Below are 14,643 nucleotides of genomic sequence, written 5' to 3'. Positions count from 1 at the left end.
TAGTTTGGAAAGATCTAAAGAACAGAGGCAGTGTTCTGGTGATAGATACTGGACTTGCTTCAGAAACTAGAAGAATTAGCTGGAGTTCTAAGAAATGTGTTTCTTTTGAAAATCAGGTGAGATAGGTATTCAAATCCTTTCCACGTTAAGACAATATTTAACTTGCTAACATCAGAGATGTACCACCTCAAAAGTTTTTGCAAAGCAGAGATAGGTGTATTTTACAGAAGAAAAACCCCATCCCAATTTGGAAGATGAAGAGAAATTCTGAAGAACAGACTTTTACTGTCCTTCCATTTTTATGGTATTAGTGCCTAGGCAAAGGGAAAGAATCAAGTGATGGAGAAGCAGGCAATTCTCCCCCTCTCTGCAACAATACTACCTTTTTCCTGGTAACTGGCGAGTTGGAATGTGTGTGTGGATATATCTAGACTAGTCATAGCTTGTAGCTTTTCTTGTGTGTACAGTTCTGCTGGGTAAGGCACATGACAGGAAGATGAAATTACAGGAGATGATGGGAAGATGAAATAATGGAAGAGATACTCAAGGGACAGAAGAGACAAACTACAGAAAACCAGAATAAATTTCTGCAGCTCGTAAACCAAGTTTGTTCAAGACATTTCTGAAAGAGCTCTACTTTAAATCAGTACTGAAACATGGTTCAACATATTCATATAGTTATATACCTTTCTTGTACAGAAAACCTTAGAGATGCTTTCTGGTTTACACTTAGGCATGATACAGACCACCACTTGTGAAACACTCGAAGATAACAGACTTCTAAGTTGCACTTCAACAGATTTTTTTTTCAAATATTCTTAGACAAATACTATTTTAGTTACTTTTTGAGAGCTAGCAATCAATAACACAGACTGCATTTTCATAGCATAAAACACTCACAAAGCTCTGAGCAGTATTAACTAGGAACACAGATTTTTCTTCAAAATGTATTTTATCTTCTAGTCAAAATGTGCTGAGTAACTGCTTCTTTGTGTGCTGGCGGCAAAAATTATGGAAAGTACAAACCTAGAAAATACTCTGGGGCTTTCAACTGATGGTTTGCTGGCAAAACGAATGGCCACAAAACACGTCATTCATCCAGTTCTCCTCTTGGCTTTGATTTCACATTAAGGACTGATAAATAACCATCCCTTTAAAGCTCTGTAATTGTTCACTGGATAAACTGAGAAACTACAAGCTAAAAATAAACTGAGTAATATAACAGAGTTAAAATCAGTTTCTCAGCCATGCAAGTTGAGAGAAAAGATATTTGGTATCTCTGGAGCAGAGTGCAATGTTAGGAAGGGAAGAGCTGATGAGGTTGTTAGCCCTTAGGGATCAGAGAGAAGTAATTACCATCCATGAAGTGCTGAGGAATGATGGGGACATTAAGGAAACTGTAGTGTGCTATAAATATTTCAATTTTAAGATTGTTTGGGGGTTTCCCCACAAGCTTTTGGACACGCAAACTGTCCTTCAAGCCTGACATACACAATAGCAATGACCGTAACAAAAGGGATGAGCTCCCTACACTAATGTGACCCAACTTGTCTTAGATGACAACAACACAAGGAAAGTAGGTATTTCTAATTGCTGCAAACACTCAGTGACAGACTTGATTGTACAGGCTAAGTAATAAAAGCTTGTTACAAGCAGCCAGAGACTTCACAGAGCTTACCTGTTTCTGTGCTGATGCTCCCATATGCACCTGGCAAAACTTGACTGCCTGTTCAAGTGCTACTTCTTCATCCACCTGAACACAGAATCACAACTAATGAAGTCACAATTACTTAGCTCATCTATAAATCTAATTAAAATCAGATGAAATGGGGAGGTAAAGCATGAGAATAAGGCGGAGAAGCAGCTCTTCTATGGCAGAATGGTGATCTTAAGTTATTTGGGAGTCTATAGTGAAAGATATACAACGCTCTCTTAATACAAAATAATATTTAGCATGAACAAACCTAATGTAATTGGTATTACAGCTCTTAACTGATTTCAGAAATTTACCTCCAAAACATGGAGGGTTTCCCCTCCACCTCTAGTAGTGGTCTTGTCAAGAGAATGATTCTTTGGGAGATAAATATCTCCCCAGCTTTTGAACAGGTATAGGGCCAATTTTATACTGCTTCGTTTGGCACTTATTATTATTCTATAAGCATGTCTGAGGTCACACAGAGAAATTACAACTAACGGTAAAATACTTTACCTGTTTAATCAGCATGTACGTTTCAGACATGATCTTCTCAATTTTACCCAGGTCATAGGCCATAACTTTCTGACCTTGCTGCCATACTCGATAAGCATCAAGCAGAAGTGTTTTCCCAGACTCCACGTCCTCAAGTAATTTCCTCTTCCTGCTTGATCTCTGGACAGGTTCTTCTGTAGGTACTGCTTGAACTATTCCTTTAGCTGCCTGCTGCTGATGTTTTGAGCTAATACTTAGCTCTTCCAAAGAAAGTTCTGGAGTCCGGCTCTCTGGAGCTCTCTCTTTTGAGTTCCTGCCAGACTGAAGACGGTCTGGCTCACTGCATTTACATGAAGAATCAATTTTTTCAGGGTCATTAGAATATCCATCAAGATCCATCGGCTCAACTGAACCAGGCCTAGGGAGCTCTTTAATTTCCTTGTCATTCTTGTCCTCTTGTTCCAATATGTCCATAGCATTGGGAATTTGTCCCTGTGTGACCTCCTTTACTCCGTTTTCAGTACTATGTACTACTCCATCTGATAAAACTGGCTTTTTGGGAAGGACATCCTTCCCCTCTTCAGCACTAGTTTTATTAGAAACGTCTGTTGTCATCCTTCCTGAAGCAAGGTTAGAAGACTTGGAACTCTGATCTTCTGAAACCTTAGTGAAAGAAGTCATTCTTTTCTGTTATTATTGCAATCAGAAAGCATTTGAGCACAGCTATGACCACCACGAATACTGACAACGAGTACCTTTACATTACTCTCTGCTGAAGAAAAAGCATTTATTCTATATTCATTCTTGTTTGTTCCTGAATATTAATTAATCCAAGCCACAAATCTTACAGTTAAAGTAAGATTTTTTTAACAGTGAAAACATCACAGAGAAATCAACTGCATATGCTGAACCAAAGCTGCAATTTTTTTTCCCCTGCACTACTTCAGTGTGTACTGTGGGATCCAACTAAATGAAATCCAAGGTTTTAACAGTGCAGAATTTTCTTCTAATGTACTGAAATCAAAACTAAACCTGTTTCGTTTGGCAGCTGCAGATCAACCTCCAATTTAAGAACCTTCCCTTTGGTTGCTCTTACTTAACTTTCTTCATGTTAGCAGACCAAGAAGTATGCTAAATTCTGCCACAGGGTTTTAATTTTTGTACCTTTACTTTGGTAATGGTCCAATACCTCAGTATGTCATCTCTTCTTTCAAAAATTGCTAGTGATACAATTCTTTCATCCAGATCTGTGAACAAACTATTTCATACACAGAGTTCCAGTGCTCTTACGGATGTTTTCGTTTAATTTGTTAAACTCATAATCTGTCAACTTGAAAAACCCTTAGGAACAAGTTCTTCCTTAAAAGTGTTTACCAAATAAACTTCCAATTTCCAATTATCTTAACTCAGAAACTGCTTAGTCTCTATATGACTTTTTAAAATTAAATCTAAATTACAAGTCAATGTAATAACAGGTGTGGTGCTGTCAAGGACAAGCAGTTAAAAATGGCTAGGCATGTATATCTAGTTGCCTAGTTTTGTTTTGCAAGAGGAATCTTAGTTCATTTTATAACGAAATTTCCAATAGCTCCCACCTGAAAATGTAACTGTTCTACTACCATCATTTGAAATTTGAGGGACAGCCAAACCAAAGTTCCTGCAATCCATTCTCAACAACTATATTTGTTACTAGATTCCCAAATAAGGAAAAACAACAATGCTGGAAGAAAGTTTTCTCAGTAGTTGCATATAAACAAAAGATATCAGATACAACTGATAATAATGTAGCCCTTCAGCCCGAGGAGATCTAAGGAATAAGTAAACTGAACATAGAAAAATTTAATTACCAATGACCATTAAATGCACTGCTGCCTTACCTGCGTCAGATCGTTGAGAGTGTCCTCCAACACTTTCACTGTAAGCACAAAGGCTTGTTGGGCCAGAACCTGGCGATCTGCATCACGCAAGTACTTCCTGTGCCACAGTAAGGTAACAGAAATTAAGCTAACTGCCAAAAGGTTACAGGACTTCAAAAGCAAGAACGAGGATGTTAAAAAAAAAAAAAATCAAAAAAATCAAACCAAAACAAACCCATCCAACAAAAAAACCTAACACAACGATTCTAAAAAAACAAGTTAGAAGAAAGCAAACAAAACATACACAGTTGCATATTGAAATACAACACTTCAGTTATTTTTCCCTCCATTTCTCCCCTCCCCACAATCATTTAAGGTGACAGGCATGAAGCAAGAGATAGCACTATCTGCAAACAGAGGGAAGGCAAGAAATGAAGAAAGAAACCCCAAAAAAACAAACCCAGAGCAAAACAGACAACCAGAATTACAGTTTTCTTTTATCAGGCCTTCTGTGCCCCTCAAATACCAGCTTTTCATTCAAACCTTTTCTTGAAAAAGAGTACTAGTCACACAAAGTTATCTTTGAACTGTCAGGTGATTTTCATGTTCTGGATGAACCATGCATGTGAGATAAGGACAACAGCAAATCCTTTCTCGTGTGTCTTATCAGTTGCCTTTGAATCTAGGTTTTTTAGAGCTAAAACACCCATGTACTAATACCTTCTTTCCTATTCAATATTATTAAAAAAAAAATTGTATATCTAACACTTATTCACTCTATAGCTTCATTTAATTTACTAGAGCATTGTAACTTCAGTGTATTCTGACACAATGCTTTAGTTCACTTTCAAGGGCAACATTTCCAGCCAGCCATCCCACCTAATTGAGTTTGACGGAAAACTGAATTTCTATCTCAGAACTGGCTGGTTCTAATGACAGGGCTAAATATAAAGTAAATAATTTTGAAGGGTACTATTTCAGTAAAAAAGCCAACATTTTTAATACACGTATTTTCTCTCTACAGTATTACATTAAATTGGTAATTCTATGGTTTGCTTTTTAAACAAGATACAAAAACCTGACTCCTCACTAGTTCAGTAATAACTAAAGTTCAGCTAAAAACCATCCTATTTTTAAAAACAGGGCTGTTACAGGCATATACCAGACACACCCAGAATATCTGCATTTATAAGTTCCTGTAATGACTGCAGTTCACCATGGCTGGCACTGACTGATCCAACATGTCAAATTACTTGTTTGTTAAATTCAGTCTAGACTTATAAATAACATAATATTTTTAGTACAGCTGTGGGCTTGCTTAGGACAGAGTTTAAACCTTCTATGGTCCAGTACTTCTGATATGCTGAAAGTCAAAGTATTTTTGGCTTCACGTCTGCTGAACATGTGGCAACATATTCCCAGACATACTACAACCTATGCAAATTCACACGCACTCACACTCAAAAACACATGAAAGAGCCTTCAATGCCTCCAACTTACTGCCATCAATCATTCAGTTCAATTTCTTAAGCATTTACCAGAGACTAATCTCAACATTTACCACTTGGCAAACTACTAGAATTTTACCTCAATTGCTTCAGTGTTTTCCTTAGATGTTTATTTTGGTCTTCCCATTGATATGAACCTGTATATAGCTCGCATTAAACGGCTTCTTTTTCCTTAAATAAGGTTAATGCAATTAAAATTAGCTCACCCCTGAATAGGATAAGCTTTTTAAATAGCATCAGCTGCCAACAGGCACATAACCATTGTTCAGTCCGTCAAGGATTACAGGAAGGCAGGACGCCTGGGCCGTGACCTCCCTCACTGGACACAGCTCTTATGCAAGAGGCCAGCAGAGGGGTGCAGAAGTCATGATGCTCTGTTCCCTCAGTGAATCCCTTCACATGACAGAAAACCTCTGCAAGTCTGTTAAGGCAGCTGTATGGCTGCTCTGAGTTTCAACAGAAAAGCAGAGAAATTCTAGACTCTACTATGGAATGGTAATCCTGAGAAAAATCAACCATCCTTCCACTACATTCCCAAGGAAATCTGTCTAAACTTTTATCCTAAGCTAAAAACATTTTTAAATCAAATAGTTACAGAGTGAACAAAATACATCAGCTTTACAAAGTAATTGATTAAAATAAACACATCATACTTTCCCTGATCAGGGGTCCTCTGCAGCATAGATGAGACTTTCAGCAAGGTGTTGTAATCCTTTAGTTGTGACAGCACATTTAGCAGTAAGACAATAGAGCGGTTCATATGAGATGCAAAACTGCCTGGGCGGTCAATCTCATCCACGGGGATTCGCCAGATTCCCTGCAGAGAAAGGAAAAGAGGAAACCTCTAAAGAGGGATCCAACTGAAAATGGCAGAAATCTTAAAAAATAGGTCAGATTCCACAGCATACTGAACTTCACTGAGGGTCAGGGGAATAATGGACAGACAAACGCTGTGGTCCTTCAGACAGGGAGATCTGGATTTAAAGTCAACTGATTCCTGCCAGTAGTAAATGAGGGAGGCTTGCATAAGCCACAGCACACCTTCTAAACGTGCTTCTGAACTATTCCCAGGAAAAGGCAAGCAAAGCCTAAATTATATTGTGCATTTTTCTTAAACACCTGTGAACACGCCTTCCTAAGCCAAAGCTCAACTACCATAAAAAACAAGGTGTAACTTAAAGTAAGATTTCCTGGCCTGAAAGCTGCTACGGCTGTGCAGCCACAGCAAGTGTCTATCTTCAAATAATCTGTTACTAAATGTCTTAGGAACTTGGTCACTGCCTTATATCCTCAGTGTTCACCACGGCACTAACCAGCCTGATAGGAAGAATCAGATTCCTCAGCAGTATCCATTTTCCAGTGGCAGATTCAAACACTTGTGTATGCATCCTGAGCTTTCTAATTAAATTTCTATTCTAGGACAAGGGAATCTCTGGGAAATAAGGCTGGAGACTGATAGAAAATACAATTTAATTATGGTTAGTCAGCTCAGATTTTGCAATGTCTAGTAAGTCTAAGGAGTTTTTTTCCAATGGATGCTGTCAACACGCTAGTCAACCATATCTGAAAAAATGTAACGCAAATACTACTATGCTTGCATGTTAGTACGCAACTTATATTATGACCATTCACAAAAACCGCCGTTCCATCAGTGGAAACCTTTCTCTTGTGCTTTAGTCAGTTCTGAAACTTTTCCTGTAGCAGCTCTTTTAAGAGGAAAATCCTCTGGTCATGTATACCATTTTGTGTCAATGCAGGAAAGAACAGTCTTAGCGAGAGGACTGCCTGACTGAAAATGAATTTTGCTTTCCAAACCGGTTCAGAGAGCAGGATATACAAATATTTACTCCTTTATCCTTGTTTAAAGGTCTTGCTTTGATATTTTTAGCTTTACTTTCAATGTGAGCAAAATCCTTCAGATCTTAACACAAAGAAAATTATTACTGCAATCTTAAATTACATTTGACCACAAAAGAAGCAAATATGTAACCAGCCTGTCTACAACAGAGCCTCCCCCTACACGTCTTCAGAAAATCTGCAGTTCTACTCCATGGGATGTTTTTTTGCCAAGTTCCTATACAACACACAAATATCACTGTCTTTAAATAGGAAACAATGACTTCAACTAAATACAATACACAGACTGCTCTGCAAAATTTTCTTTATTTTCCTCGTGCTCTCTACTCTTACTCCCTATTGATCACAGAGAAAGCCATTTTTCCTCTTTGATCTCTGAAGCTTTCTTTCAAACTTTTTTTTGTAGCTTCCCGTTTCCACAAAGTACCTAAAACCGTACCATGACTGCCCCCCGAGGCACAACCGTCGCTTCCTCCTATCCCCAACTACCACCGCCCACAAGTACCTTCTGCGGCTTGGTGGCAAAGCTCTTAACCTGTTCGTACAGCTCAGTTGGTCTCAAGCACATACAGATCTTGCAAGTAACAGTTCCATCAAACAGCACATACCTCATTTAAATAGAGAGTCTTTTTCTTCCCCCCAACTATACAATTACTCTCCTTTCAGGCTACAGATGAAACACACACATTCTGGGCCTGGCATTTTTTGCTTCTCTGCACATATGTAAACTGGGTGTCTGCCAAATCCTAAAACAACTGAATGCCTCATAATGCACCACATTGCAACAGCCTACTTAGCCAATTTAACTACAGAAAACAATTTATGGTCAACTTAGATGCATATTGTAGGAATGGAAGACAGCCAATGTGTAGGTTCCTGGTCTTTCTCAGCATTATCTCATCCCTCCTTTGAATTAGGCAGATTACTTGGAGGGAGCTTTCAGATACTTTCAAATGGTATCGGTTGAAAATCATTCCGCAGCTCCTTCTCCCATGGCCTGTGTATACATTTTAATGCTACCCTAGAAATTACAACAACGCAGTAAAACCATTTGCAGTGACAGAATATGCTAATTGCAGCCAGAAAGCCTGAAAGTGACAAAGTCCATCTGACAGAAACACAGTTGCATATTTTAGGAAATGCTGCTCTTCTGTCTTTCTACAACAGGGCACACGGAAAGAGCTTAAATTAAAACTCACATTAGGGGTGTTTAAGTTTACTTTATCATTGCAATTACAAAAGAATGCCTGATTTTAAAAGAAAAGTCACCAATTTTTCATGTGTTGACTTGCAGTTTTACAAATGCAAAACAGCAATAAATAAGATTACTGTCCTATGTTACATACCTGCCTGTCTCACATGCAGCCTCAAGCCAAAAGCAGAAAGAACCTGCCATCAGGAGTCAGAACAATCTTCATTCCACCCACTGTGATTTTATTAAGCAATATGCAAAACACTGATGTTACAGTGAGTATATCAGAATTTACTTAATGAGTGAGGAATTCTTTTTAAGCCTGCAGTTTGAGTCAAAGACTAAAGAAACAGTCTTATTCAAACCTCTCCCAAAGAGAAATTTAACTAAGCACACCAGGCAAGAGTTTTTCCTTCCCTATCTATAAGCTATAACTATCAATAAGCTTCAGGAAGAATATTTCTCAGATCATACACTGCAACTTTTTAGAAAGCTGAATGCTAGGGTTTGTGTTTCTTTTTTATATAACAAAACTTAAGATAGATACAAATGCAAAGCTTGTAATGAAATAACTGGGGAAGAGAGCAGAAAAATTTAGTCAGTTTGACTAAAATAAAAAGTTTTCATATCATCATTTGAAAATTCAGTTTTCTTAGCAAAGTACCTCTCTTGAAATTACACACACACTGAGGAATGCAGAACCTTGTGATCAACATCTGCAGTTCTTTGAAAGGTTTTGTTACTGATTATCACCACCCAGGCCACTTCACAAAATGTCTCCAGCTCTGGCCACCAAAAGGCTTTTAAGTCCAGTGCACTGCCCTTGTTTGATGGCCACTGTTCCTGCAGCTGAAAGGTTCTCCCCGCTTCTGCAACAGCCAGCAAAGCTGTTTACACGAAACTAGAGGAAGGCGCAAGATGCTTCCAACAACTCCAAAATGCCTCTCATGACCCAAAACACCAAGCTGCTCTCCATGCCTTCCTGGCTAAACAAACACTCTGTATGAGCTGGGGGCAGGGGAAACAAGCCTGATATGCACTGCTAGAAAAAACATAAACCTGGGAGTACAAGAAAATCCTGCAGATAACAATAATACTGAATTTTACATTAAATATGAAACTGAATAACGAAGTTAATCTACCATATTCCTGGTGATACTTCTTAATTTTTTTCAGTTTGAAACTTGCTGCACAACCTACCCTTGCAAAAGAATTGAAGACCCGGGGAGGAGGGTGAGGAGAAGAGGACCATGCTGCACAGGCTTTTGTGAGCACAAGCTACAGCAACAGCAGCTACTTTCCAGTTCAGTCACTCAAAATAGAAAGGAAGGAAGTGCTTATTATTCCTCCATGCTGCATACTCCAGAACTTTACAGGAGGGGATTCCCTGGGGTTTAGGAATGCCTCTCTGAGGAGGAAAGGCTGACAGTTCTCGACAAAACCCAAACTTCTCTGGGGATGGCTGCTGCTGACAATAGAGAGCTTCAGAGTAAGCCATTTTCTAAGCAGAGATCAAACTTTGCTCTCTCAATGCTCCATGAATGAAATGGAGAAATGCTAGTCATAGTTTAGACAATCCGATTCACATATAACAAGTAAACACATTAAAAACACTACTGTTACAAATAAAGACCTCCCGTTACTTACGACTCAACTCCCTCTTTTTTTTTCCTTCTCTTTTTTCCCCAAGAAGTCCCAGAAGTGCAAGCTGCACCACATACAACAAACTCAATTCTACTGCTGCCTTCAAGTGACCAAAGCAAAAACACTTTCCTAAACTCTTTTTTCTTTTTAAAGACTTTTAATACAGGGTTAAGCACAACACACTTAAGTAGTACTAACGTTACTTGTGTCCTCTCTTCACAGCTACTTAGGTCAACCTAACATCTTTCCACTGGGGGCCTGAAAAGGAAAGGAATATGGTTCAAGCTGAACAGTTTAAACACACAGGATTTGAAAGCTCACTCTTTTCAGCTAAGAAAGCACAGTGCATGCTTTGAATATCCATACTCCCCTCTGTAAGCATCACTTTATTTAGTATAAAGTTGCTAAGTATGTGTTTGCTTGACTCACGTCTTCCTGCTGTGTCTGAGCGTAACCATTAAAACCGCTGTTCTTCCTCCATTTAGCAAATTACTAAACCACCTTTTCTCATTGTCTTAACATGCTCCCCTATCTCTTATTGTTTCACCCTGTCAGCTGATTTTGGTTTTTCTTCTTTTCTACAGACAATTCTATTATTTTTCTTCCTCGATTCCTCATTTCATCCACACTGCTATTCAGCACTTAGTGGAACAATTCCACCTCTGTCAACAGGAATGTGAGTTGGTACAAAAGTATTAAGAAATGAAAGCAGCTGTATTCAGAATATTAAAATTATTAGCTGCAGTGACTTGTCATCAAGGGAAAAAAAATCAGCCTTTGCTTCCATAACTTAGCCAACTGCAGAAAAATCTTACAAACTTTTTTAAAGAGTATTTAAGCAGCACTCCTCTTGTCTACTTTACTCTTGTTCACATAGTACAGTAAAGAATATTAAAAAAAAGTATGATAATAAATAAATGACATTTTATCAGCCTGGAAAAGGAAACAGAAATAAGGCAAAACTGCAGCAACTTCCTTTCAATAAATCAGAACCAAGCAGGACTATAATTCCTGGTCTACAAAGTAAATACTGTCTATTTCTTTTTGTCTTTTTTTTAAATACACACACTCATTCCAAGTGAATAAAAAGCATGTATGCTTTCTGGAAGAACTGTTGAATTCTGCAACATTATTTTAGCAAGAGAGCAACATGAAAAATATTGACAAATGAAAATGCTCCACATGTTCCATTTATCATATGCTGATAAACATAATGGACAATTTCACCTCTTAATTCTCTCTTCAAAATACAACTATTTTCAGAGTCTTAGATTTCAGATTTTTTAGTTTCTAGAACAATCATTTTACAGTTGACATTAAATTGATTTTAACCATATTGAAAGAACACACAAGCCATACCCACCTGGAGAGACTATTATGTGTGAGCATGTCAGAGACGTAAACACCCGAGGCAGGGAAAGGAAGTAATTTCCCTGCTGCATAAGCTATTATATAAAACCAGAAATGCCTTGTTAAGATGATGAGTTACAAGTTCAGGTGGAATTAGTGAAACAGAAACTGAGGTCTACAGATCGCCTTTGCAAAACATGGGGTTTGGCTGTTCGCCAGGCAGAATCTAGAGCTTTTTGTTCACCGGGTCAGGAGGCTCAAGGAGTTTTACTCAGATGGTTCCCATGTACCATGTGATTTCACAACCATGTCAACAGAAAGTCACATCATGTCTTTTTAAAGGGAATTGGCTAACCAGACTATAAAAAAAGGAAATAAAGAATTCATTCTACTCCATGGCTACAATGGAAAGAAAGATAGAGAAGAAAGCAAGAAGGAGCAACAGGCCATTCTCTTAAAACCTGTTTTGAAGCTGCAATCCTGTTCGAGCAATGATACAACTGTGTTCCCTCCAGAGCTCTGCAACAGTGTGTGCCTCAGGCAGACATCGCCCACTTGAAAATCCAGGAAACACAGGAGGTGTGCGCATAACGCATCATCCCCTGGATAAAGACGACTGCTCCTCGCACTATTTTTCCTGGCTAATGCCAACAGTGCTGGTGCAGCATCCTTCCCCAAGGTACGCTAAGAAACAATCCTTAGAGTCCCTCTAGCCCCTTATTTCTCCACTCTGCAAATCTGGGGTGCTAAAGCAAAGACGGATTTGAAGATACAGTTGTGGAACACCGGGTTTTTTGGTGGTTTGGGTTTTGGTTTTGATTTAGGTTTTCTGATTTGGGTTTCTGTTGTTCCCAACATTAAAAAATGTTCCCTTTTGGACAACTGGACAACTCCTCAAGCTGGAAGGTCAGTTATTGACAAAAAGACTTTTGAACAAATTACTTAGTATATTTATTGGCTTTCCTCCAGAAGCTGCTCCCTTTTACCAGCAGTATTTTAGGAAAGAGAGAAAAAGGGATTGGTTAGGAAAGGAATTAAATTATCAGCAGTAAGTTTCATTCACTGTGTCTGGCAGCCAATCCAGAGTTTAAAAAGGAGAGAAAGAGACTTGCCAAAAGGATGCAGAAGAGCAGAAGCCATCCAGAGATTTAGTCAGGCACCTCTATCTACTCAAAAGAGAACACTGAGAAAGACGTCTGCTCACCCGTGCTGGGATTTCTGAGTCTGCCTTTGGTACTTCAGTATCTCTTTTTGAGGTAGACTTTGGTTTTACATCCTGTCCCTGTCTAAAAGAGCCTGGAATTCCTCCTTTGGGAAGATATGAAACACAGAAATTCAAAGAATACAGAATGCTTCTAGGTCTTCTAACAAGCAAATAACCTGGTGCAGAAACCTAATGAAAGAATATGAAACCCTCAAAAGGAAATTTATCAGGATTTTGCATTTCTTTAAAGGCATTTGCAGGGGTCAGATGCAGGAAGATTTCTTTATCACCAAAATAAATGGTTAGTAGGGAACATCTAGAGAGTGACAGGGTTCTGGTTTGCCCAACAGACAGCCTTTCATTGTTTTAAGAGGGTTTTTTTCTGCTTAGATCTTTTCTGCATATCTGCTACAACCAGACTGCCTGGCATCAGACACAAATGGTACTCAAAGCTAATGAAACCACCTTGGTACAGTCCATCCATCTGCCTGGAAGTGGGCAGGCTCCTTGCATTAGCCCTTTGCAGACATTAGCAAATTCTCATTTTTTTGACAATGTGTGGAATTCATTTAATCTGACTCCATGTGTCTATGATACAGACACACACATTTAATGATTATCACCTGGAAACCTTTTACAAAGAGAAAAAGTCATGTAGGGGATGTGGCTCACCTGAGCTATTACAGGCTCCATCTTAGGATGAGATGAGCTACACACTAGAAACAACTATCTCCTTTGAATGCAAAGGATGATGACTACATCATAAAAGATGATAAATATTAGGGGACATAAATATCAACTGTCAAGTCTGCAAGGTGGCTCTGGTCTCTACCATTGGCATGCCGAGGTCAAGCCCCACTATCCATTCTTATTCCTAAAGGTGCTGAAGAACTAGAAAGAGAATTAGGGCTAACACAAAGCTGGGAGAAGCTGTTGGTTCCCACAGAAGGGCAACTTTCAGGATCCTGAGATTTTTTTTACCTAGACTTTCACTTCTGTCACTAGAGTGACTGGCCCCATCTCCCCAGAGGTTACAAAGTAAACAGCTAATAGCATCCATGCACTTTCACCAGTACTGTGCTCTATTTGGTGGAGGGATTTTGCCTAGTTCTAAGAAAATCTAAAATTGCCTCAGAACACAGAACTATCAGCTATCATCTTTGCCTACAACTGGTAATATCACCCAAAAATAGCAAACCTGGCACAGTGTATTACTAACATTATTCTGACAACACTCTGCCTTAAAAGAATACAAGAGTAGTACAGCATAACAAAGCCTAGGCATGAAGAAGAGATTAGCAATACCTAGCAACCTAATGCAGGGACAGAAGAGTTGAAGTCTGGAGGTAAGTCTCAAATGTCTCCCTCTCCAAAAGGTAGCCCTTCCCTTCCACTCCTCTGGGAACAACAACAGGACAATGCTTACATGGCAAAAGTAAGTTAAACATAAGACAGATGTTCAAAAGGATGTGGAGAATGATACAATCTGTGGAATGTCCAAACAGGCCAAGGGCAAGGCAGCTGCTACAAGCAGAAGATGAACATCTGCTAATTTTCAAGTTCGGCAGATGAGTGCAGTAGAGGAAAAATGCTAAAACTTACCTACCTGTCTTACAGGTACCTAAAGCTGTCTATCTCCAAACAGCTTCCACTGATTCACCTCCACCATCTAGTGCAGTATACATGACACTAGAAAGAAAAGGAGGACAAGAACTTTGTAACATTAGGATGTATGCTAATCGTTGAGATCCGGCTCATTGTTAACGTAAAATTGTGAGTTGCTCAGAGATTCTTCATGCTGAAACACTGCAGTAAGGGCCTCCTTCCAGTACAGGATGCCACCT

At 38.9% G+C, this 14,643-nt stretch overlaps 1 protein-coding gene across 2 annotated transcripts in view; it reads right to left on the bottom strand.

Annotated features, from left to right (window-relative positions):
* Positions 1–14,643, bottom strand: part of CABIN1 (calcineurin binding protein 1) — a 120,648-nt gene that overhangs the window by 28,730 nt on the left and 77,275 nt on the right. For both annotated transcript variants that reach the window (XM_080396011.1, XM_080396010.1), the window contains exons 30-33: positions 6,206–6,369; positions 4,066–4,162; positions 2,210–2,851; positions 1,679–1,753 (exon numbers count right to left, since the gene is read on the bottom strand). In XM_080396011.1, coding sequence (XP_080252137.1) covers positions 1,679–1,753; positions 2,210–2,851; positions 4,066–4,162; positions 6,206–6,369 — 978 coding nt within the window. The remainder of the gene's footprint in view (positions 1–1,678; positions 1,754–2,209; positions 2,852–4,065; positions 4,163–6,205; positions 6,370–14,643) is intronic.

Source organism: Falco punctatus, assembly GCF_963210335.1.
Source record: "Falco punctatus genome assembly, chromosome: 1".
NCBI lineage: Eukaryota > Metazoa > Chordata > Aves > Falconiformes > Falconidae > Falco > Falco punctatus.
The sequence above is the reverse complement of the archived record's forward strand: the minus strand, read 5'-3'. Positions and strand labels throughout refer to the sequence as shown.